At 40.0% G+C, this 26,238-nt stretch overlaps 2 protein-coding genes and 1 long non-coding RNA gene across 3 annotated transcripts; 2 read left to right on the top strand and 1 right to left on the bottom strand.

The window, feature by feature from the left end:
* The first annotated feature begins 441 nt into the window (after window positions 1–441).
* bloc1s5 (biogenesis of lysosomal organelles complex-1, subunit 5, muted) lies at window positions 442–4,219 on the top strand. The gene is made up of 5 exons (XM_027013601.3): window positions 442–657; window positions 1,323–1,405; window positions 1,612–1,741; window positions 2,389–2,447; window positions 2,839–4,219. Exons 1-5 carry the CDS (start codon window positions 639–641, stop codon window positions 3,010–3,012), a joined length of 465 nt encoding a protein of 154 aa, XP_026869402.1. The 5' UTR covers window positions 442–638; the 3' UTR covers window positions 3,013–4,219.
* A 353-nt stretch (window positions 4,220–4,572) lies between these two features.
* On the bottom strand, window positions 4,573–15,333 carry LOC145658969 (uncharacterized). The gene is made up of 3 exons (XR_014124866.1): window positions 15,251–15,333; window positions 13,114–13,206; window positions 4,573–5,692 (listed from the first exon to the last, which is right to left on the bottom strand). It is a non-coding gene; the product is annotated as an uncharacterized LOC145658969 (long non-coding RNA).
* Window positions 14,416–25,961, top strand: txndc5 (thioredoxin domain containing 5). The gene is made up of 10 exons (XM_027013628.3): window positions 14,416–14,723; window positions 15,622–15,774; window positions 17,859–17,964; window positions 18,350–18,446; window positions 19,903–20,018; window positions 21,421–21,507; window positions 22,602–22,751; window positions 23,908–23,990; window positions 24,832–24,961; window positions 25,776–25,961. The coding sequence occupies exons 1-10, from the start codon at window positions 14,557–14,559 to the stop codon at window positions 25,896–25,898; spliced, it is 1,212 nt and encodes a 403-aa protein (XP_026869429.2). The 5' UTR covers window positions 14,416–14,556; the 3' UTR covers window positions 25,899–25,961.
* The last annotated feature ends 277 nt before the right edge of the window (window positions 25,962–26,238 follow it).

Consider the following 26,238-nt stretch of genomic DNA (forward strand, 5'->3'; position numbering starts at 1 on the left):
CTTTCTATCAATTAAATATGGATTCAGCGACCAGGGATCCATGTACTGCAACACGTAAAGCTATGTGGACCTTGAATCTAAATCTAGGCATGAATTTTATGATTATTGATGGTTAACTAAACACCTAATGTAACTGGATGAAGTCAAGTATGATAACCGTTTTGTAACAGGAGAGTGAAACATCTGAATTACCCGGACCTCAAGGAATGTAAGTTATATAGCTACACTCCAAACCAAGGGTTTTCCCTGCTCCACAACATCTCATCTCCAGTTCATTAGCTAAAATAGAAGGTCTTCGAAAGTTGGATCCGATGCAATAGATCAGAGAAAATGATTGGAGCTGAAAACACCTGCTTTAAGGCTATATACCCCTGAGAAGCCAGCAACGGCAGGTTTAAGCTTAGTAACGGCTTTTATTTTGAAATGTTTTGTTGCTGCTCCTTAAGCCCAACGAACAGACGTCAAATGTACTGTCAGAGTAGTTCTGCAATTTAATATGCCAGTTCGATCATTGGGTGGATATATGTGGTAATCTCATGTAATACACAGTATGAAAATAAAGTAGTATGCAGTTACATATTGTCGGTTGCTCCTCGTACTACGACGCTTAATATTTGATAAACCGACGTCTTGTGACCATGGACAAAATAGCCAAAGGTAAGTAGCTAACGCTAGCGTTAGAGTGTTAGCTAGTCGACCAGTTACAAACCGATAAGATTTGTGAAAGGGCACAGCATAAAGTTGTCTAAAGCTAATCTGTTATTCTGTCTGAAGCTTTGTGATCACTGTTAGAAATTAAATGTTTTGACATTTAAACAGATAGCTATGTAGCGTACAAGTGATGCAGAAAAAGTTCAAACGTATGAACATTTTCCTGTTGTTTTTTCTCAGAAAGCAGTAACCGCTAGTTAATGCATTGGGAACACGTTAGGTTAGCTAGCTACGAATAGACGAGTCTTTATAGTTGTTATTTAACTATCTTAGCTGCATCAATCAAGCGATAAAGATGAACTTGGCGGATAACCTCATTAGACTTAGGCAGTCACGGGTTATGATTGTATAGGTTATGTCCGGGCATAGAGGTCTACCGGCCCGCAGGTTTAGTTCCTAATCTAATGTAGCAGACCTGACTCTAATATTAATATACTACTAACTGGATACGCTGTGTTAGAATAGGGTTGGAACTAAATTCTGCAGGGCGGTAGATCAACAGGACCAGGCTTCGGCACTCCAGGTCTATTGCATATTAGCATTTTAAATAATGTCGATTTAAGCAGCTGTTCTCACAAATCAGTGGTGCTTAATTCTTTGTTCATCCACAGATGTTGGTGACATTCAGTCTCGGTTGTTGGACCATAGACCCATCCTAGAGGGAGAGATCAGGTACTTCATAAGAGAATTTGAGGTGAGAGAGATTGTTTGGTTTTTTTTCTTTTGCCTCAAGACTTGGATAGCTAATCATGTAGCTTAACTTTATAGCTTTGCTGTTATTGTGAATAATTATTTTATGTATGTACAGCATTGAATGAGGAGTATGTATGCACATAATCCTGCAGTATATTTATGTCAACTCCTTCCATTTGGTTGTGATGAATGTGTTTCACTCTACAGGAGAAGCGTGGCTTCAGAGAGTGTCGGTTGTTGGAAAACCTTAACAAGACTGTGGCGGAGGCCAATGGGCAAGCTATTCCTAAATGCATTGAAAGCATGCAGGCAACTTTATTTGAAGCACTCACACGATGTATGTACAATTCTTTTTTTCCATTTCACAAGGTGGCAGAATTTGAATGGAACTCACATTGTTCAGATGTAATCTGCACTTAGTGGCTGTGACATGTTTTTGGTCTTTAATATCTAAACAACTGGTGGATGTGAAGTGTATAAAAATGAGAAGGCTGAAAAGCAAGAAGTCTCTAATTACCCAGAACATTATCAAATAAATGACTCCATTCAGCAGTTCTCTCATATGTAGATTTGTTTTTTCCCCCAGGAATGAAAATCAAAATGTCATCAAATCCTTATTAGAGTAGTGAATGATATCTATTTATACTGAAATCAATTTCAGAAATCTCTTTTGACAGTAGTGTTTGATATTTTACTGTGTTTTACATCCATGGATACAATGTAAATTGCAACAGTAGCTGCCTGCGAACTCCTGGGCTGCTCTGCGGCAGTGGATGGGCCCTGCCCAGTGACTTTATACACACAGAGTAACTATCCTTCCATTAACAGTTTGGCAATTTGGTGGACTTGTAAGCGTTTTCTGAATCTGACACGGCACGTGTTCTGACTTTACAGCAAGATTAGTAGAAATATGCTGGAATGTGAGTGTATTCTTGGATAAGGCTTATTGTATTAATTCGAAAACGTGTGTTTTCTGTTATAAAGTGGAAGCTGCAAATCATATGACGCAGAGGATCCAGCAGAGGGCGCTGGAAGCCCAGCATGTAAGTCGGAACAATACTGTTCAAAACGCGCCGGTTTCCTGCGTCTGCTTTGCCTGGCTCTCCTCGGAGCTGTGATTGTTCTGTACAGTTGGTAGCTGGCGTGGCAGCAGTGGGGCCTGGGTGTTCAGAACAACGTTTTATTATTTTTTGTTTCTTTACAAGCTTTTGCAAAGGCAACAAAATTCAGTGAGTCAGTTTTAGTTATCAGTCACTGTGCTCCTTTATTTGCAGCAACATAAGTAGTTCCCTGGAAATTCCATGATTCTGATGTTTTGGAACTGATTTAAAATAATTTAATAATTCAAACTGTGGGACTGTACTTACCTAATAACTGTTTTGGGACATGCAGAAATGTGTGTGTGTGTGTGTGTGTGTGTGTGTGTGTGTGTAGAACACGTGCCTGCGGGAGTGTATGCAAAGGTATAATGAGGACTGGCAGGAGTTCCTGAGGTTGCAGGCCCAGCTGAAGAAGGAGGTGGATGAAGAGCATGCTAGAGCCGTGAGCAGACTCAGCACACAGTACAGCGAGATGGAGAAGGACCTCGCCAAGTTCTCACACTTCTGACGTACCTGCGAGTGCTGGTTCTGAGGTGGCATGCTTCTGCTAGCCTCTCTGTGCAGCAGGGCACCAAGCCACAAGGTCTTCCTCAAACCCTGATTACTGGCGGCTGTATTAAACCTCACTCCCAGAGATAGACGTGTCCTACTGGTTTCCAGGTTAGACTTGGAACTGTATTTGAATGTCACATTAAGAATGCTTTATAAGGCAAGTCTTTACATTATGTAAAATATCAAGTGCGTTAAATTGCGTGTGGTCAGGACAAGTAAACATGATGGCATGTATACTGATTTTTTTTTAAAAAGCAAAATGTCTGGTATCATATTGGATATTTAGTCTGAGAAATACATCAGTCAAGCCCAAGCATAACTGTTCGTGTGTATAAAATGATAATGGAATACAGAGTATGTTAATGGAACCTTTAGCTCATTGTTTCTTTTCCTTTTTTAAAATACGATAAAATGGTTGTTTTTAACAAATCAAAGCCAATGTATTGTCCTGTATTGGTCAGTATTGTTTTCAAGCCTGCTTGTGTGTCTGCTCATAAAAAAAAAAAAACATTTTAAGGATTTTTAGAGCAGAGATGAGACGAGTCACACCACAAGAATGTGACATCGCATTAGATTACTAAAATGCCATTTGATTATTACCAGAGCTGTTCAGCAGAACTTTAGTTTGCAGCTTTCTCCAGCTGTTGCAGATGACTACAAAGAAAAGGTCCAGTGTCCTAATTTTGCTACATTGAACTACAATGGCTGTATATGGCATAGTAGGACTGTCCTATATAATGTGGCTGTAAAATTAAGCTCCTTAGTGGGAGTTAATTTTCAAATTAAAATTTTGTATTTATGAATTTTAAATTTTGCATCTGACAATAGTGAGCTGGTGGATAGAAGAAATGTAATGTGATTTAATGAATGATGAAATATTTGGCCTGTTGAAATATATTGCCAAGTTGATGGATTAAAGCATGAGTGTATACCAATAACTTTAAAACAAATCCACCGGTAGCCTATTTTGGAGGACTTTGTGCTAGCACAAGGTTGTTGGTTTGAGTCCCAGCTCTGCCATGCAGCCACTGTTAGGCCCTTAACCCTCTCAGTTCTGAAAATCATCAGAGCACAGAATCAGTCATTGTACAGCGCTCCCAAATGCATTTTGTTTTCTTGTAATGAGCAATGACAAATAAATCAAATCACTGAATTATACTAAAGAGGGTCTCCGATTGTTAGTTTTCCATGTTGAAATTGCCCTTGGAATGTAATACAGGTTTAATCCATGTGCTTGTGTGTAAACGATTTAGTTGTAACATTCCAACTGCTGTGTTTTTTATAACTTCTCAGACAGTAAAGGTTGAGTTGAAACTGATTAACTCCAATTTGTAGACAACCATATGTTTCAGATTAAAAAGAAACAACTTGGGATCTATAAAGTCACATAATGGATCATTTAATTAATATGCAATCATACACTTTATTGTTCTATTTTATATGTTAGCAATTGTCAGTACTGTACTGCTCTCTGTGTACAATGCACCTTTCTGTCATCTTTGAGAACTGACTGAAAGGCAGTAACTGGAGAGGCCAACAGACTCCCTGCTACAGACCTGTAAGCTTTTGATTTTTTCCAAACAAGAGTTCCAAAGTTCATTCATGAAATTGTTTTGCTTAATGCATTTGTATTGTCCTTTAATGTTGTGCTGTTATCTTTTATTTGCTTCGCAAGTGCAGTGGTGTTGTGAATCTGCAGGCTATTTGAATAGTTCTCATTTGTACATTATCTAGTAAGTGGACCAGTTTTTTGTGTGTGTGTGTGTGTGTGTACGCATGCTGGGGAAGTGGTATCTGGAGGTGAAGCAGAGTGTAAGTGCACTATCTGGTTGGGCATCTCTGCAATAGTAAAACCAACTCACCCCTTCTAATAGAGTGACACAGCAGAAACAGCACTCCTTCCCCAACAAGGGGCCTTTCATCCCCGCTGTGTGCTAACACGCAGCTTTGCTTTACCAACCACTGTCCATGGAAAGGTCAAATATGAAGTCACTGGCTAAACAAAGCATGTGACCACCCTTTCACCTGTTTAATAGTGTCTGTCAGTCTGTCAGAGTTCAAAATCCAAAGATGTCTGGTAAACTATTTTTTTGTCTCATTCAATAATGCCACATTGTGTTACTGGAGAGTAATTAATGCTTGATGGACATTTTGTTTATGTGTACAGTATAACCAATATAACCAATCCTTTTGGTTAAAAAAATTAATGTGACATAATTTCTTTTTCGACATGAAACATCAAATGAGCAGATCCAGACCAGAAATGCTTAAGTCTTTTTCAGAGCCCCTCAAATGAAAAGGCTGTTTATTGTAGTGGAGTGCAGCTGAAGCAGAGGATAGCCGGCAACAGTGGTGGGCCTGACCGGGCCAGAGGCAACGTCGTCTCTGCCCACTGACCCCAGCTGGAGGTTCCATCACCTTTACCCCACCAGTTCCTGCTTCGTACCCCCTCAAGATGGCCCTTCCATGCGGGATGACGGGAGCCGGGCAGTTGGGAGCACGTCTACTGCCGGGGAATTTTATCAGACCCCGGACCCGCCACGGCAGCACTCCAGGAACCCAAGCCCTATCAGCGTCGCCGGAGTCCTTCCTGTTTTGGAGGGAGCGCGGTGATCCTGCTCAGGGACCACAGTGGCCTGCCAACATAAATCGTACAGGAGAAGGGCAGAAAGAACTGGCCTGTCAGAGCTGAGCGCGGAGATTAGGCACATGATCAACGACTCTGCTTGCTCCACCTGCCCTCCAACAAAGTTGTGTTCAAAAGAGGACTGCATGTCAGCAGTTTTAAGATATGCAGTTTAGGCGTACATGACTGCAGACTGCAGCGATTGTGAATTTGAATTGGCATTGGCCATAAAATTTTGCTATTGCTGCACGAACACCAGTGCAATCACAGCTTCAAAAGTGTGAATTGGGCATTTGTTATGATACATCTTGGTGAGTTGAGACGCTTGATTATTGTGCACTGTTAAGTGTTGCCTAATTTTATTAGGTTACCTAATTTTTACCTAATTTAACACTACCTAATTTACCATTTTAAGTGTTAACTAACTTCAGAGATTAAAGTTTTTTAAATTTTGCAGAAAACTAAGACTGGAACACATACCTAAATATTAACATCCATATAATACAGCAGAATATTAACAAAAATATGACATTTATTTGAAGTACTATGATGGAAAGAAAAATACCTAATTTCATAGTGAAATAGTTTTTTTTTTTTTTCTGTGTGCCACAACTGTTGGCCCCACTTCATTTAATTCTGACAACCTTGAGTCTTTTCCTATAATGCTTAACAAGACTGGAGCACACAAGGTAAGGCATCTGGGATCTGTGTACTCTCCTGTCCAGCGCATTCCACAGGTTTTTTATGGAGGGTGTGAAACTAGGAAGGTCATACCTTGATTCTGTGGGCAATGAACCATTTTTGTTTGAGATTGGAAGTGTGCTTTGGATCAGGCTGGGAGATCCAGCCATGGCCCATGTTAAGCTTCCTGACTGATGCAGTCAGGTTTTGATTTAATATCTGCAGATACTTGATAGATTCCTGATACCATGTATCCAAACAAATTGTGCAGGGCCTTCGGAAGAAAACCATCATGACAGATCCACCATCATACTTCACATTGGGGATGAGGTACTTTTCTGCATAGTTATTTAAAGCTCTATTTTGGTCTCATCTGAACATAGAACACGGTCCCAGTCAAGGTTCCAGTAACGTTTGGTAAACTGTAGGCGCTCGAGTTTGTTGGTGCTTGACAGCAGAGACTTTCTTCTAGCAACCCCCCAAACAACATGTGGTTATGTATGTGATCTCTGATTATAGTCTGGGAGATGTTCTGACCCAAAGACTAACTAATGTCTCCAGTTCCCCAGCTGTGATCTTTGGAGATTCTTTGGCCACTCAAACTATCCTCCTCATTGTGCAGGTATTCAGTAAAGGCATCCTCTTCTAGACAGATTCTTAACATCTCCAATTTCTTTTAACTTCTTAATTATTGCCATGATAGCGGAAATGGGAATTTGCAGCTGTCTAGTCATTTTTTGTATCCATTTGTGCAGCGCAGTGTTTTGTTGCACATCATTTCTATATTCTCTGGTCTTTCTCGAAGTGATGACTAATGGAATTTGGCCTGTTAGTCACTTCATATGTATGTCACAATGAAACAGGGGTATAAATATAAAATATGACCATTTAAGAGTGCCTAATTATGGTAAACCTAAAATACAGCTGACAATATATCCGTTATATTTTTCTCATAAGAACTTACAGGGATTCCATAGTTGTGGCAAACATAGATTTGAGAAAAATATATATTTCTTGATAAAATTTTAGGTTTTCCTTTCAATTACTATACTTCAAATACAGGTTATGTTTTTGTTAATATTTTGAATGAAAGATCTAAAGGGCATGCAATACAATTTTTAACAGTCTATTTTGCACTTGTTTACCAGGGTTGTCAATGTTCGTGGCGAGCGCTGTATGCGGCTGACAGCTATAGGTGCAAATGCCAAGCAAATCTAGGACTCAAGCCTCTGGTTCGGATCTCTCATCCTGCTTTAATGATATGGAAAAGTAGACCCCATTTCCAAGATCGGAAATGGTAGTCCTTTGCTTCCCGGTTGTTCTCCTGTATTGCTGGGTCCCCTGACTCTTTGCTACTTTTATCACCTTGTCTCATTCTGTGAAGAAGAAAAGGCAGGCTGCTCCAGTGCTCTCGGGCCAGAGAGTTCATGCTGTTCATGCTATTCTCACACCATCAGGAACAATAACCTCACCCTCTAGTTCAGTGAAGCCTCTGGAAACTTGTTGAGGCCCTGGGCACTGCCTGGGGCGCACTTTTCAACCCGCTAAATTAAAACCACATTCATCATCTTAGCGATGAGGCATGGGGGTTGTGAGCTGGGGGGGGGTTTCTTATTATTCACTACAAAGTGTAAGTGAGAGTATTAATTTTCAGCTATTCATTACGAGGGTTTGAATTTCCATCCTGTGCCAACTGTTTTCTCTCTATTGTGCCTCTTTATAGCCGTCGTGCTCCGATATTGCCCTCCACAAATGAAAACAGCAGCTTGGGTGCGCTGCACAGTTAATAAGCCCGTCTTATGGCTCCACAGGGGCCAGGCAGATGGGGATTGAGAGCACAGTAAAACAGGTGCTAATGTGAATTCTTTGGCACTGGCAAATGTTCCTCATGAGAGCTCACTAGGAGAAGGGGGATCCATCTGAGTGAAGTCTGCCAACCATGCACCAATAAAAGGACTAGATTTATTTTTCTTTTTTTTTCTTACTTTTACTGGAGGTGCAGTGAGGTAAGATCTCCGTGAGCACCTCTGATCATCCAAGCAAAAACTCCAGCAAGGAAAGGAAAAATGAAGAACATGTTTCTACGAAGAAATTCTAAACAAAATCACTAAAGGTTGTATGACTGTCAATATGTCATCCTTGACCTGTAAATGACTTCCACTGACCTCCCACTCTAGGTGTAAACATGGCAGCACAGGCTGATTCTGTGAGAGTGGGGAAGTATTTTTTTTACTGGCCCAGACAGAACCCCTTCACTGTGCCTCGTCCATAAGAAAACAGCTAAGGGTAGTGTCAACAACTCCCTTCCTCGACCTCTCACTTAACAATGGTCAGCCAGGCTGGAGAAAGTGCCCTGCCACTGCAGACTCACTACCAAATGTCTTGATCTTGTTGTCTTGATCTTGAGGAATGTCTAGACCATGTGCCAGGGGCCCCTCGATAGAGTTCCCCATTCCTGCAGACACCATCTGCAGATAAGTGGGGGTTTGTGCCAGTGTTTTCATTAAATTCACAAGGCATTTCAGAACAACAATTTGATGTTAGCTACTCTACTCAGTCTTCCAAAATCACTGATGGAGCGATATTGAAATCATAGACAGAGGTCTAAAGAGATCTTGTATTCTAAAGCATGGTATTGTACAGTATCTCTCAATCAAGATTTCAGAACTGACACATGTTTCTGGCAGTATCTCAGTTATTTTACACTCTAACCTATTTTTACTAAGGATACTTTTCTGAGTAGATGACTAAAGCAGTTTTCTATGTTGCTCCAGAAAAGAGCATTCGCTAAATGCCATAGATGCAAATGTCAAACTCTGTACCATTTCACCCAGATAGTTTCTGTATTCATATTTTCAGTATCAGTAGGCTACCATATCTAACATATTTCATTTACTGAACTTCCTAAATAATGCAGAGCCTATTGTGTTAGCATTTCTGATACAAGACCATGGATGATGTGCTCTTTTCTTTTGTGAGTCTGTTGACTGTTCATGGTCAGGTTAATTTACCTTACTCTCAAGTTTGAATACAATGCCATAGTCACCGTTGGATTAGCATCCACCATAAACTTTTTTGTCTATGTTTGACCTTATCAGATAATGGATGTCGTTTTGTGAAAGAAATCAGAAAAAGAGTATGGAAACCAATCGTCAGTGTTGGTTATCATTTACTGTCCTTTGTCAGTGTACAGACTTAAGGCAGTAAATCATAGAACATACAACAAATGTTAAAAGATAACTCAAGGACTGGTGCCTGCCTACTGGAACCTTATACAATCACCATGGTGACTAGTACCTCACTTCCTGTTCCTCAGAACAAATCATTTAGGTTGTCAGGTTAGGAGACAAGGTATAATCCTCTGTTCCCCCCATGTTATTCTGCTTTCTGGAGGAACGGTTCTTACCCAGATGCACTATACATTATTTTGGTGGATCTCTGTGATCCTGTTCAGTCTGGCTTGGATTTTTAATGCTTTTAAGCCATGTTTTTATGTTCACCTTTTTCCACTCTTACCATCACCTCTTTCATCATAACATTAAAGTTATTAATAATAACTAACGCCCACACAGGTTTGGAAAGAAGCCATGTTTCCATGGGATTTTAAGTTGGAAAGGTTTTACTTCAGTGTGGATGGCTGTGACCAGGTGTTTGCGCTCGCCTCAAGAGCCAAGCGTTTTGCCAACATTTTCGGGGCCCATTGAACACAGCCCTCTTTTTGCAATAAATCAATCAGTTGGGGTTTTGCATGTGTGTCAGCACACGCCCAGCAAGCAGCTTGTATTTGCTACCATGCAACCGTTCCCCTACATTAAAAAGCAATGATGGAAACAGAAAGGAAAGCAATGTGTGATGAAGTCATCTCAGCTTCTGTTTTGTCAGTCTCTTCATCATTGTCTTTATAGGAGCTACCTGTAGGGGCTCTCCCCTCCTCTCTCACACGCTGTGTGTGTGTTTGTGTGTGTGTGTGTGTCCTGATTTGTCTCCATTCCCTCAGAGAGACTTAACGGTGTTGGCAGAGCTAGTTCTGGGTGTGGGCTTTTCCAGAGTAGTCCCATGTCACTCCCGATCTACGCTTTCCTGATCCCTCTCTCCTTCACCTTTTTTTTTAATCTCCACAGTCTGGGCTGAGCCTTGGTTTCTGCTGAAGCTGAAGTCTAATGACTTTCCCCGATGCTGAAGGGCTGTGGGTTACAGCGTGACTCACAGGCTTGCCTGTGCCATGCTGCAGCAACGACATGAAGCACGCAGGGTGACTTTGAGGCCGACTGTACTGCTTCTAAAATAGCAGTCACATTAGAAAATCGTAACGATAGAAAACGTATAGATACAAAAGATTAAATTCTGTAGACAGAATTCTGTTCTATATAGTTCTGTATTCTATGCCAATATTCTATTTTTAACAGCACAGCTATGAAAGCTATAGAATAGAATATGATTCTATTTTTATCGGACCTCAGAAAGTAGTTGGATCTCCTTTTAGTAGTAGAAAAACATTTAAAGCCCATGTAGAACTGGCTACAAGCGGAACTTTGGAGCAAAAATGAGGATTTCAAAACATTTATTTCTCATTATGTATGTAGTGAAAGTGGATAAGTGGTATGTAAAAAAATAGAGCATTGCCAGTTGGGCCCACACTTAGTGCTAGCAGCAAAGTGTGGTGGCTTCTCGTTGCATATATTGATGCTGTCCATCTACAACTCATGCTTTTGCTGTTATCAAACAGCAGCAACAAGCATATCTAGCTGTGCTTTATGCTCTTCATTCTGCATAGGGCTCTGGCAAGGATTTGCTTATTTCATGGTCTAATGCACATGTGGATACGATCCACCATTCTTATGATATATTTGATATACCCTGTAGTATTGGAGCAATGCAGCCAGCCTGTCATTGCTGTGTTGGAGCAGAAGTGGTATTGGATCCACCAGTACAGGGGCCCCTCTGGCTGGAAGATCAAGGCTGCAAGGAGCACCAGTTTGGGGCTGAGACTCACTGCACCTGCTGTTGGCCCTCTGGCCAACTAAAACACATTATTCCACGAGTTCAGCCACTTAATGGCCTGACCCTGGGAACAGTGAGGGCCAGCTCCTTGAAGCAATGAGGCTAGACACACAGCAATAGTCACAGATTAACAGTACACAAAACCTAACACTACACTGTGTTGCTCTGTGGAGCTATATGGCTAAATAATGATTTACATTTTGACAAAACCATGCAAGCACTACACAAGGCTCCTTAAAAATTCTCCACTAACACACATGTAAACACAGGGCACAGATACATTGCCTCTTGTGCACGTTTAAAGAGCAAGTCACTGTTCTAACACACACACACCACAATACATTCCCTAAACTTAAAAACTGCTGTATGCTTCTTCCACACAAGCACACCTGGTCTTGGCTGTGAAGACTCTTTCGATCACCTGCATTTTGCAGTGCAGAGTCAATATACTTGGACCAGCATCAATACATAGCAGTGAACAAATCATCTCTAAGAAAAACATTGTGCATCTGTTTGGAGACTTGGCCCCCTCTCACTGGCCCAGTTTCACTGCTTTCAGCCAAGCTGGGTCATTTTCCATGGGAGCAGTAAGTGACAACATCTGTAATTTCTTTTCAAGGGGAAAATAAAAAAACAAACCTCAGTGCAATGTAGGCTTGCCTAAACGCCTCGCAGTATGCACAAACAGCATCAAAGAAGGGACAAGCTCAGAGTTTCCCAAAAGCTGAGGTCAATGGGTAGCTTTGCCTTTCTTAACACTGACAACACCATCATGTTTCTCTATGAGAAGCCACCTTCCGTTAGTGCTATACAGAACTGCAGAGCTAAAACTTTCGCATTTTTAGTTATTGATACTCAAACATAACGGAAAAATCAAGAATTTGAAGACCACTATTAAAGTCTAAAAGTAAAAGACCAAATCTTTTCATCATTCCAACAAATACATCATAAAAGGTAACAATTAATAACTGTAATCACTGAAGCTGTTTGTGGCTAGCTACTTCAGCTAACATGGTTTCACATGAGTTATTTTGTCTTTCCAAATACCAGCTCTTACGCTAGTAATAGGCTTCACAGCCCTACTCTCCATGTCTCTCTCTTCAGGACCAACCCCCTGAGAGGTCTGAGAGCTTCCTTTTTAAAGAGCTCTTGTATATTGCTACACTTCTTTCATCCCTGCTGGTCTTTTTCTAATAGCTTTCTCAGCCAGTCCTCACACCTTATGTGGTGGATGAGCCAAAGCAGAGTACTCTTGTCAAAATGAGCTTCCTGAGGGGGCTGGACTCAGTTCCCTTGGAGCTACAGAGCAGCAGAGGCATTCAAGATTAAACTTGATCCACACATCCATGACATGTCGTCATTGCAGCAGGAGCAGAATTCGTCTGGCCCAGAGGCGCCAAGGAAATCAGATCACAAGACATCAGCAATGTGTGGTGTGAAAACTAAAGACAGAAGCGAAAGGCAGCCATACATACCCTCTTTGTGTGTGTGTGCCTGCATGTGCCTGCATGTGCATGTTTAAACTTGCAAGGCCTTTTGCAGACTTGCTGCTCTAAAGTATTCCACTATGGAAGGGAGGACTGTAGGAATTCCAGCAGGTCTCTGCTGCATCCTGGCCTCCACTGACGCTTCCAGCAGAAGGAGTACATAAAATCCCAATACAACACAGGTATCCATGGCAACCAACCATAGCTGTGTCCATCCACTCCAGATGAAAGCCTGTATCAGACAGTTTCCATAACTACTCACTGGCATGAGCCACTCTCGGTTGGATTTTCCCATGAAAGGTGGCTTGTACTTCAGGTCACATCCGCTCCTCACAATTAATCACTTCCTTTGACCCTGAATATTATATAAAAAGAAAACGTATTATAATCTCCCTTCTCTTTCAGAAAAAAAAAAATTCTTAGTTTACTGTGGTGTAGGTATACAAATTGGTTTCCCAAAGGGGAAAAAAGTCAATGCTCTGAGCTGTTCTACAGACTGGTGATAGATTCCTTAAGGATATCCTGAAGAAAGTAGCACAGGGAGGACAACGCAGCATATTTAAGCAATGAGACCACAAAGACAGACCTGAACTATTTGAACTAGGACAATATGACTTTGATGTCAAACAATCACCAGAGTTATGGACATTTAGATTTTATGAAATCCCTAATTGAGTGAGTTTGAATTTAAATGTGAATTTACAGGTGTGTGTGTGTGTGTATATATATATATATATATATATATATATATATATATATATATATATATATAGAGAGAGAGAGAGAGAGAGAGAGAGAGAGAGAGAGAGAGAGAGAGAGAGAGAGTCAAATTTGTAGTGAAGTACACACAAGGTTTCCAGAAATACAGGACAAGTGACGTGCCTCATGCTTAGAAGGTTCAGCGCAGCATTTTTGGTGGATCCAGTTCTCCATCTTAGGAGTCACAGCCCCAAGTGCCCCTATCACCCCTGGGACATCCTTGGTGCTAACCTTCAACATTCTATTTATTCCTTTGGTACCTGGCATTTTTTCTTTAACTTCTCATATTCCTTCTTTTGTATGTTTCCATGACTTGGGACATCTATTACAATCGTGAGCGTAGTCGCAGATAGCTATTGGACAGCTCTGCTAACAGCAAGAGCGAGCAAAATGCGCCTGGAGTTGCCCTGACCACTGCCCTTGTGAGCGAAAACTTCAGTGTTCATTAAAAAGAAATGCAGACCTAATTGTGATTTTATTTTTTGCAAAGAAATACAATAAAAAAAATTTCACTTTGTACCTCTTATTTCTTACAATGTAAACAAAAATTACTTGTTTTCTGTTTATTGTTATTGGGTTTTGGAAATGTGAATTAAATAACGGTCCGTTTTTCTGCACGCATTTTTATTTGAAAAGGACATTAAACTGCACGCGCTTTTTCTTTGAAAGCCTTCGGACATCACTGCGCCTGACGGACGTAGCGCGCGTCGCTTGCCAACTTCTCGCGCGCGTTAGAGGGCGTGTCTGTTTGATATTAGATCTGTAAGTAGTAAGTGTCGTGTTATCTCGTCATGTAGCGGTAAAGGATGAGTTACGTATCGCCTGTAGTATATTGGTTCGTTGCCTTAGCGGATGGAGTGTAAAGTATGTAGGCTAGCTAAGTTGTTTCATTCCCGGAGCATCAGAGTATCAGCGTACCGGCTTCGTGGCTCTCTAAACACTTAAAATGTCCCCAGTTTTGATAAGGTTTTTTTACAGTGCATTACTCTTTTGTACAATATTGTGCGACAACGACACGGAGGAAGATGAACATGCTAAGCACACTTACACGGTGGAAATGTTCAACAGTGCCATCACAACTGCTCCACACTTTGTGATGTTCTTCGCACCGTGGTAAAGTGAAACATCTTCAACTTTGTTAGCTAGATAACTAACGTTTAGAGTTCACAGCAACTAAATGCTAACCTAGCTAGCGTTAGCTAATCAGATGTGGTAATCTAACATTGTTTGTGTACCTGATTTTGAATCTGTGCTTCAAGGCTGTAATTCCCAGTTAACAGTTGGCAAAGGACATGTTAAACCTGTCTAGGTTTACTAGCTGTCCATTATAGGTACCAGAAACGAGAAAAAGCAAAATAGTTAGCTAGCAGGTTATCTTAGCGCTGCTTGCTGGATGACTGTGCTAGCTACACTATACTAGCTATAGATATCTCCTTCGGCCTTTACTGATAAGTTATAGTAACATCGACTTGTTGCATCGTTTAGTCTTAAGATATTTTAGAATCTGTAACTAGTCTTCATGTTATCTGAAAGCCTAAACTAAAATAGTATCCGAGCTAGCAGCTGCAGCTGGTCAGCTAATCAAGAAGGTTTGTGGACAGTGGTTCACAATTTATTCACGATGTGAAGTTTCAGCTTACGTGGCAATCGTCAGAATAACGGTGAAGAAGAAGTTGGGCTACAGCGAGTTTGAGAAAAGTCTTCTTTTCTCTTTGGCACTGTCCCGCTCGTTTTTACCTAATCTCTTCACGCACGATCTATCTCACCAACTTATCAATAAGATCTTCACAAATTATACTTAGGTGTGGCCGACTAGGAAAACCTGAAAGTGCAGCTCCTGTAGGGTTTTAAATGAGCTACCTGAATTGTTGTGGTAGAGAATTGCTGTTCACCAATAAAACTTAAAGTTGCATCTTAGCCTTTTATAGTAAGCCATAATATCACTTAACTCTTTTAAGGTCCATGTCCTGGCAGTGCTTTGACATAATGTCCTGTCCTTTAACCTTTACAGGTGTGGTCATTGCCAGAGGCTACAGGGAACATGGAATGAGCTGGCAGATAAATACAACAGTATGGAGTCTCCCCCAGCCTATGTTGTAAAAGTAGACTGCACTAAGGACACAAAGTTTTGCTCAAGTGAACATGGAATCCGTGGATACCCCACGTAAGCGCTAATGCTTCTATGTTCTTGAGAGGTTTCTCTTTGCATGATGCCAGTATGCAACAAGCGATTTTCATTTTCATTTGTAATGACAAGAGGTACGCACAGGTGTGCTTTAGCATTTTAGCATTTAAAGTAAAATCCCAGTTGAAAAATAATTGGAACATTGTAAGAAATGTTATTTAAAACAACTTGGAAATTATTTTCATGATGTACTGTATAGGAAATGCTATTACATTTTAATATTGTTTTACTTGCTGAATTTAATTGGGTTTTGAAAATATACATTCATTTCAAATTTTATTTCAATACAGTCCAAAAAGCTTGAAACAGTCGAGTGTTTTCATATTGTGTAACATCTTTTCTTTTTTAACACATATTAAGAGTGTTGCATTGAATACACCAGTTCATTAAGTTTAGCAAGTGGAAATTCCCCTCATTCTTCCACAGAACACCTTATGCAGGTGCTCATCTGAGCAGTTAAATAGGACTTTAGTTGCTATATTTTGCATTTCATTATATGCTATATATTCTCAATTGGGGATAGGTTAGGACTGCAGCAGGCCAATCTATCACTCGCACTCTGCTTATTCAGCCATGCAGTTGTAATCTGAGCAGAATGTGGTTTGGCCTTGTCCTGCTAGAAAATTACATATCTCTCTGCATTATTGGTGCCCTGCAAGTTAACCATGCTGTGCTCGCTGATACACCTTCATACCATAATAGTTTGGATAGTCCTTGACCTCTTTGGCCTGAAGAACACAATGGCTGTTTTTTCCATTAACTATTTGGAATGATGACTCATCAGACCACAAAACCTGATTCAAATGTACTACTGTCCATCTCAGAAGAGATCGAGCTCAGCGAGCTCACTGATGCTTCTCTCCAGTGTTGTATGGCTTCTTCTTCGCATGGTAAATTTAATTTGCATCTGTGAATGGTGTTGAGTGATAAATGCCATGATATCCGTAACAAATGCAATGGCGGATTGTAAGACGGTGATGTCTCAGGGATCTGAGATCACACACATTGTGAAGTATTTGCAGCCCTGCCCTTTATGCAGTGAGATTTGACTGGAATTGTTGAATCTTTTCATTTGTATTGTATAATGTAAAGAGTGAAATGCCAAAAATCTTACCAGTTTGACTTTGGGGAAAGCTGTTCTACTACACGATTGCCTTGCATGTTTAACATCATCCCGTTTCACAGCATCTTGTTATTAGATTTTTATTACAAATTTTTGGTTGAATACAAATCAAAGTAAACTTACAAATACTGCTTTCTCTGTTTATTAGAATTTTATTTACATCGCAAATATTTTTGATATAGGGGTTGTACCATGGGCGGAACCATGCTTAGGTGTGATTTAAATACAGTCAGGAGACTTTCATGTATTTGCAGTTCAAAGTCTCCTGTGTTTATTACTTACTGATGAATAATTAACTTTTCTTGGGTACATCAACACCAGTCCACTGTGATGCTAAAGATGCTGCATGAGACTTTTCTTGATATGTCTGCCTGTCTTTCTGTGTATTTTAAAAATCAATTTTATGTTTATTAAAAGTGCAATATGACATTTTTACCACCAAAAATTCTAAACCAATATTTATGAATGGATTGTTTATTTTTATACTTTTTTTTTCTATAAATTACAGCTCACATGAGCTGAAGAATCAAAGTGCTTTGCAAACCTCAAATGAACCAGTTTATGCTCCATAAAGTGGATCCCCCACATGGAGGCCATGTTTTTAAAATAGATTTAGTACTGAACCTCTGAAACATCCAGCTCACTAGTTGTCAGTGTTTTAAAACAGACGACTCAATGGAAAAGTGACTTACTGCTTCTTTTAAATGGTAAACATGTAAATGAATGACATTCCCAAGGAGCACACATATTGTCATACTGATACATGTATGTAAGTCGCTCTGAATAAGAATGCTAAATGCTGAAAATGTTATTGAGCAGGGGGAGAGACAAGGTTGCTAAGTTGCAGGACCTATGTTATTTAAGTCCTTGGATTTAGATTCCACATCTGAAAGCATAACATCTCGTTTCTTGTTTGGATGCATGTGTGTTTGTGGTGTAGGCTAAAGCTCTTTAAGCCTGAGCAGGAGGCAGTGAAGTACCAGGGCCCACGAGACCTGCAGTCCCTGGAGTCCTGGATGCTCAAAACTCTTCAAGAGGAACCCATGGTAAAGCACAGAACCATAACAGCGACTTGTAGCCCCACCCAAACAAGAGTTTATGCTGAGGCATGGCAAGGTTAAATCCTTCTAAAGGTACAGCAGGAGCTGCAGAGCCACACACTGAACATTGTATTAGGAGCATCAGAAGGACTGCATGGAAATCTTTTGATATTTGTGACTGGTATGGGGGGGGGGCTTTGTATTTTGTACTAGGATCTAATTCACAGGTGTTCTGTAATCATAGTGCCATGTTTCCTCTGACATCACCAATGGGTAGTAGCCAGTGACTACCTCAGAATGGACATGTACTTGTTCTTGAAGCAAATCCAACATGAATGAGAATACTAAAACTTTACTGTCTGCCTGTCTGTGATTTCTGCATGACACCCAGGAGCCGGAGAGCGAGCCAGAGCCCCCCAAAGTTCCAGAGCCCTTGCAGGGCATGTACGAGCTCACTGCAACAAACTTCAAAGCGCACATCTCCAAAGGTATTCAACCAGAAACCAGTCTTTATAGACTGTAAAAGTAACTGGTCAAAATTTGCTTTTTAAAATTGAAATAGGTCTCTGAAAACATACCCCAAAGTTAGCATAACTACAGTGTTTCAGCAAAAAAACACAAGCAGTTAAAAAAATTATTTCAAGATGGTGTCTGGGTTAGCACAGCTCAAATGTTTAATTATGCATTTAAACATAGACTTATTATTGCTTCATTTTTACTGCTTTGAAAACTGGTGTGTGAAACTGAGAATGCCTCATGTTGTCTACTTTGACTAAGTTTACTATGTTGGTATTCTCCAGTTTGAACCCTGAAACCACTTCTTTCAGTTCTTTTGCCAGATGTGCATTTGATTAGTGGCTTTTTGAAACCACTGTGGTTTCCATCCTGCTTTCTGGAGTAACGTGTAGTCACTGTTAAGCCCTGGGTTAATAAAATTAATAAAGACTTAAGCAGTAGATAAAGAGGCCTGTACTGCAGGATGGTCAGTCTGCATAAATGGTTGTCCTTTGCGTCTCTTGTGGTGTTTTTTTGGAGCGTGAGACATTCCTGACGCCCACAGAACTGTTCCTTCCGGAATGCACCATGTAATCCGGCCAAGTAATCAGTGATATTTTTATTTATTTATTTTTTTCCTTTATAGGGTTTTATTTTTTATTTTTATTTTTTTGTTGTTTTTTTATTATTGTTATTTGTAAATTATGAATCACCCTCATTTACAAGCCCCTCCCCTTTTATATGGTTTAAAATGACTGCACTAAGGACACAGTTTTGCTCTCTTAAATCTGTGTTTCACAAAAAGGCTGTTATTTTGTTGCACGTTTTCTCTCATTACGGATAAAAAGCAGATTTATTTGTACTAAAACTGTTGAATTTATTTATTTTATTTTTTTTAATGTAAAAAAAACCAAAAACATTTAAGGCAAGTGCTAGTCATATTTAACCTGAGCGCCACTTTCCTTTAACTCAAATATTACTGTACTATGAACAGATGAAAGCTTCTTGATTCACTCATTAGTTGGGAATGTAATGACTGCACAGTGAACAGGAATGTGGATACTGGATAGATCTCTGATGCAAGGAGTCTTGGGACACTGTTGGCTCCTTTTGTGAAGCACAAACTGTGTGTGGTTTTATGATTTAAATCGACGTAATCATGCTCTGGTGGTCATTTGACAATGCACTCATTAGCCTTAACAATCTGAGCAGTAGAAGGGTCTGTTATAAGGTTAAATTACTACAATTGGGTACAAAACCCTATAGTTAAATGTACCTAAAATTATCAACAGAGGAATGTGTCTTTGATACCATGATTGATACGTTTCAGAATTTGAGCTGGAAATCTGTCCCTGTTTGTGCTGAGGTGGCGTAGCAAGCACTGAATCTCACCGGCTGTTAGGAAGTGTAGTGAGCACTGATTCTTTTACACCGATTCTTCCTTTCCAGGTTCTCACTTTGTGAAGTTCTTTGCACCATGGTGTGGCCACTGCAAAGCCATGGCTCCCACGTGGGAGCAGCTGGCGACCACATTTGAACACTCTGACCTGGTCAAGATTGGCAAGGTGAGTGAAGTTTTAGAACCATCAGACCCGCTCCCAGTTGTAGGTTATAGTTTCTGGTAGCCTGCATATGCTCCGGAGCATATCATTACCATGTTTTAGCTTTAAACTGAAAAATCACTTGATTACATTGCATGTTTATACATAATCAATCAAGGCCAATTAACCTGCAGTAGAAGAACTGTCAGTGGGTTATTGCAGGCATCTCAGATTTCCTTTCACATGAGTGGCCTTTTATGTATGCCTAAAGGTATAAAATTGTTATATTTATACAGTTTTATTCTACCACCCCACCCCCTTATTATTGTTTTATTCATTTATTATCTTAAGTGCGTGGTTGTCAAATTGTGGTACATGGTACACACTGTTGTGTCAACAAAATGTAACTTTTACTCCTGGTCATGTAGGTGCACTGATGTTCAAAGAAAATTGAAACATGGTGTTGCATAATTGATCAGAACTGCCTAAATAACAATAAATAACATTAAGTACTGTGTCATAACTGATTCACATTAAAAGTGTATGCCCAATGCATAATTGTTAGCATTGCAAATATGGAGCCAGTAATCTGGTGACATTTGGTTATATATACACTGAATGGCTACTTTATTAGAGACACCTACCCTTTCACAATCGGAGCTTCCGTGTATGGAGGCTGAGTTGTGCACAATCATGAGCAATCAATGAGCCTTTCCTGTAAGGTGTCAACAGTTCAGGCTGGTGGAGGTGGAGTAATAGTGTGGGACATGTTTTCTTGGCACACAGTAGAGGCAGTAGGGTTTACCTAAGCATTGTGGCTGACCAAGTTCATCTCAACATGGCAGCTGTTTACCCTGTGGCAGAAGGACACTTCCAGCAGTGCACAATACCACAAGAGTTATATAGACTTGGATTGGTTCCAGGAACCTGACAGCAAGTTTTCTTTACTTCTCTGACCTTCACAGTCACAAGATCTTAATCCTATAGAACATCTCTGAGACAAGGTAGAAGGGCATGTCAGTGCCTCCCTCTATCTAATTGCAGCAACTGTGAAAAGCTATCCCATCCATCTGGGCCAAGATTCCTGTAGAACAATTTCAACATCTAGTGGAATCTGCCACAATGAATTTCTGTGGTTCTGAAGGCCCAAAGAGGTCCAATATGCTACTAGATGGGTGTCTAATAAAGTCACCATTGTCTGTGTGTGTGTGTGTGTGTGTGTGTGTGTGTGTGTGTGTGTGTGTGTGTGTGTGTGTGGAGACAGAAAGAGAGAATATACTCTGTGATTTTGACTGTCTCTGCATCTTTTACTACAATATATTGCATTTTTATTTTAAGAATTTGAAAGAACCACACTTGTATTGTTTAGCAGATTGGTTAACTTGGTTGGTTTTCTTGTTTTTGGTTCATTGGTTGCTTGCTTCAGTTGGATTGCACTCAGCATTATGAGATCTGTTCAGAGAACCAGGTGCGAGGCTACCCCACACTGCTCTTCTTTACCGACGGGGAAAAGGTGAGCACATGCACTTTGAATAAACTGGAAGTCATTTCTGAAAATTACCTTTTTGATGCTGCTGTCTGTGTTTTGGGTTAAGCTGATATGTTTGTGTTTCATATAGATATGCATAACTTTTAAGAGAATAATTAAATTCTCTACATGCATATTTTTAGCAACACAGTACAGAGTGGGTAATTTTGATATGGCCAGAAAAATAAAAACATTTTCATTTACATATAAAAAAAACATTGTCTGTAGTGGTCAAACTCATAGCAGAGTATCTGTATCTTTGTTTTGTATTCCTTCACTATTCATAGTCTTATGATTCTTATTCTTAAGTTGGCTCAACAAGTTCATCTTCTAATAATAATATGCAGATTTTTTAAAAGCTTTTCACAGTTGGCACTTTCAAGTGCAAGCATCAAACATTCACTAATTCTGAAAGTTGTGCTAATTTCATTTTAGACAAGTTGAACTTTTAGTTCTATATTGGTTATGTACCAGTTGGACCAGTTGTAAAGTGCTGGAATGCCTCTGAACATTCAAATTTTAATTTAAATTTTCAAGCACACCATTCCTTTGTGGCTAGAAATGCATATGAATAGGCTATTGCAATGTTATTAGTAATGTAAATCCAGCACCTTCCTGCTTTCAGACAGATAACTCAAAGCTGCATTTCTGCTTTTCATACCTGTTAATAAAAAAAACTACAAATAATCCCTACATCCAAATAGCTTCAAATGCCAAACTAAAAGAATGACATCAAACAATTAAAATATACCCAAGCATTACATTTTCACATAGCTATATCTCCAATAGAGTTAACCAACCTCCACCGCTAATCAACAATACCAGCACCCGCATTTTAAGTCTCATATGCTGTAATGGTGCCCTTTGTGCTCAAATACACCAACTTCATAAATCAAAACTTATTCAAACTCTAAATTAGCTTTAATTTGTATTTGTGTTGTTTTTATTTGTTTCCTAGACATTTACCAGCAACGAAATGTTGAAAATTTAATCTAAAACCTTTTCACAGAAGTGCCAAACTTATTTTATATGGAGTATGTTAGAGAGTTTAACCTTTGATCTGGTTTGTTGGTTTGTAGGTGGATCAGTACAGGGGAAAGCGTGATCTGGAGTCCTTTAAGGAATTTGTAGATAATCTCTTAGCTGCTGCTGCTTCCAAGGCTCAGCCTGATCCCGAGGACACAAAGACCAGTGAATTACCCCTGATTGCAGAGCCTGCTAAAGATGAGGTTGTGCGCGCGTGTGAGTGTGTGAGCGCGTGTGCGTGCGTGTGAGACAGAGATATCTGGTAGGCTTTAACGTGACGTGAAATGAAGTGTGTGGCTAACCAGCCTACATTTTTGTAGATACACCCATTAATATATAAATGTCTTAGATTTAGATGACTGTAAAACTATTTGAAATAGAAAACACTGTATCTGAAAGTAAGACTGACACTGTCAGCTTTTTTGCACACTGGCAGCTTTGACATCATTCCTACTGTAGGAACATCCAATCCATCCTAGCTTTGTTTAGCCTCTTAACTGTACACAATAATTTCACAATAATGGCTAAAATTGGCAATTACCTATATCATCAATCATAAATTGATGTAATTAGTACTGTAATGAATACTGCCTAACTTTAATGTAAAAAGACAGCCAGAGACATCAATGAACTTACTCTGAATTTGTCATGGGATTTTATTTGACGTTTGGCCTGTAGTCTTTTTTGTAAGTGAAGTTGCCATGTTAAGATTGAGGAGTTGGTGGTATTGTCTGGCTCCACAGAGGTTTGATTGGGGAGTGAGTGCTTGGGCAGATGTTTGAACAGTCAGATTGTCATCAGTGTCTAGCCTGCAGTCATGAATCTGCATCCCAGTAGTCAAGTAGCAATTATGGGTAGGCTAGCTATTTCCTCTTGCTGGGGTGTGTGTGTCCACGTGTGTTTGTGTCCGCGTGTGTGTATGCGCATGCGTTATTTTATAGAGTATATGTACACACACTGTTTATAGCACTGAGTGTGTGAAATAAGACTCTCCCAATGGTTTGAGGTTTTGTATTTTCAATTATAGCCTTATAAATGTTAATTTTTCCTTTTCTTGTTCAATTTCCTAAATATGGAGCATGTAGACTAAACTCAGTGTTGTCTTGTTGCCTTATGTTTAGTGATATACAGAAGTAACACTGTACTTGGGGGAGAAAAAAATAATCAAATTAATTTGCAGCCTTCAATTGCTGTGAGATTCCCATATTTGACAGTTGCATCTAAAGACACACAGGACTAAGAGATAGAGACAGTGGCAGGCTACTGAATGAGTAGATTCAAAGTCATGAATGTGTTTGTAATTGATGACTTACATTTTTGTTGTTTGGTTGGCTGGTTTTGTTTTCCTTATTTTGTCAGTCCAGTGTCCTGGTCCTCAATGAAAGCAACTTTGATGAGGTTGTTGCCAAAGGTGTCTCCTTCATCATGTTTTATGCTCCCTGGTAAGTGCTTCTCAGACAAATTGGCCAGCTTTGTTCTGAAGTTCAGATGCTGCTTGGACTGTATGACTTCATAGTGAATGCCACTGTTTGTCCCATCATATTTATTGCTTGTAATGTCAGAAGTAGAAGTACTCTTTATTGGTCAGTTGGGGAAATTCCTCTCTGCATTTAACCCAGCACATGTACGTACCCCGAGCAGTGGGCATCCACCTGTTGAGGTGCCAGGGAGCAGTTGTGGGTTAGGTGCCTTGCTCAAGGACACTTCAGCCGTGGTTATTGTGGGTTCACGAGATCGAATCACCAACCTTTCAGTCCAAAGCCCACTTCTTTAACCTTTAGGCCTTTAACCTTTATGTACAATCTACATACCCTTTTAGGAAAGGTCTCAGCAAGATTATTTTAGGCCCAGTCTAGTTGTATTTTCAGTTTTAAAAGGAGTGAGTGAGTGAGTTTGTTTTTGTTACTAATGTCTTTTAAACATCAACATCAACATAAACATAACCAAAAATGTCTCCATACATCAAATTCTTACTGTGCTTTGTCTTTTCTCTAGTGCTTCTCATACCCAGACGTGCAAAATCTCTGTGTAAACACTGTACACTCTAAATTTATGGACATTCCTCAGCACTATGTATCTATTTCAGACAGTTCATGAAATTATGCTCAATGGAATTTTGTTAGAAAGGTTTTAACTAAGTCAAACGCACATAAGGACAGACCATTGCTCTATCAGGACCTGTAATCATCTCAAGCACTTCCTTACTTCCTGAGTAAATGAGCCCTGTGTCTCCTATTCACCCACTGGACTCTGATGTTTGCTGTGTGTGGGGCTGCATTGCAGGTGTGGCCACTGTAAAAACCTGGCCCCTGTGTGGGAGGACCTGTCCAAGAAGGAGTTTCCAGGCCTGATGGATGTAAAGATTGCTAAAGTGGACTGCACTGTTGAGAGAACCCTCTGTAACAGATTTTCGGTAAGTCATCCACTGTTGTCTCTGTTATCTCCAATGTTTCCCCCACCATACTGACTGTATGGTGGCGTATATATATTATTGTCTATAATGTTATTAGTCATCCATAAAGCTCCATAAATGAGCTTCCCACTGAATAAGTACTGTGCACTTGACCTGTTAGGAACCTTGTACTGGCGCATTCATTTATTTATTTCCACCATTTCAGTTCAGTCTTTCTTTAGCAATGACTCATGGAACTCCTTTAGGGTATACTTGTGGCCAGTCTAAACTGTGTTTGGGGAGAGAGGACCTCTCAGAGTTTACTCGCCTTCGCTTAAGGACATTTGGCAAATACTTTCCCATTAACACTTGCATGTTGTGCCCAGACAGACCCATCTGCCTCCGTATTTCCTCCCAATTATGAGTAACACTGCTTTTCCTATCAGGACGGTCTTTACTTCCAAGAAGTAGAGAGTGTATTTTAAAACAAATGCTTTCCCATCTGATCGTGGTGTTTGCACATCTGCACATTACACATTTTGACCAGCCTGCTAGAGCTTAAAAAGAAATGAATAGCAGTAAATAAACATGCATTCCTAACCTTTTTATGAGTTTATTTGAGCATGCTAGAACCATATAACCTCAAACTTTGCTCTGGTCCTCCTGAGTTTGACTCTTTTGGGGTATGGAAAAGGTCCATATCCATTCTACTTCTATAAGAAATATTCACTGCTAAAAATGGTGAAATGTTGCTGTGGTACTTTGTGTTGCGTAGTATCCTGCATATCAGCCTTTTATCAAATATATATAAAGTTTACTCTTTTCTCCACCTTAGGTACATGGATACCCAACATTGCTGATTTTCTGGGCAGGCCAGCAAGGGGAGGAGTATAATGGGGGGCGGGACTTGGAGGGCCTCCACAGCTTTGTGATGAAGCAGGCCAGAGACGAACTGTAGCTCCGCCTGTTACCCATCACACCCTGCTCCGATACCTTGTTTCCTATGGTTTTCCTCCAAAAGGCAAGGATGCATCTTCATCAATGAAATCCCAGTCTGGGAGAAATGTACACAAGCACGTTTTTTTCTTTCTTTCTTTCCACTCTTGCCCAATGCCTTGTCAGTGAGAGCAATTACTGTTTATCCATAGATGAAATATGAATGTATTTGGTTTCACTTGAGCTCTTGTCACTTTGTGGACCATAGAGAGGAAATGGTACTTGTGATTGACACCCAGTTTTTCAATTAATAGAAACTCTGATTACACCCACCCTTCATTTATATTTTTGACACAAAGATG

This window comes from Electrophorus electricus, chromosome 1, assembly GCF_041902795.1.
Source record: "Electrophorus electricus isolate QZ-2024a chromosome 1, ASM4190279v1, whole genome shotgun sequence".
NCBI lineage: Eukaryota > Metazoa > Chordata > Actinopteri > Gymnotiformes > Gymnotidae > Electrophorus > Electrophorus electricus.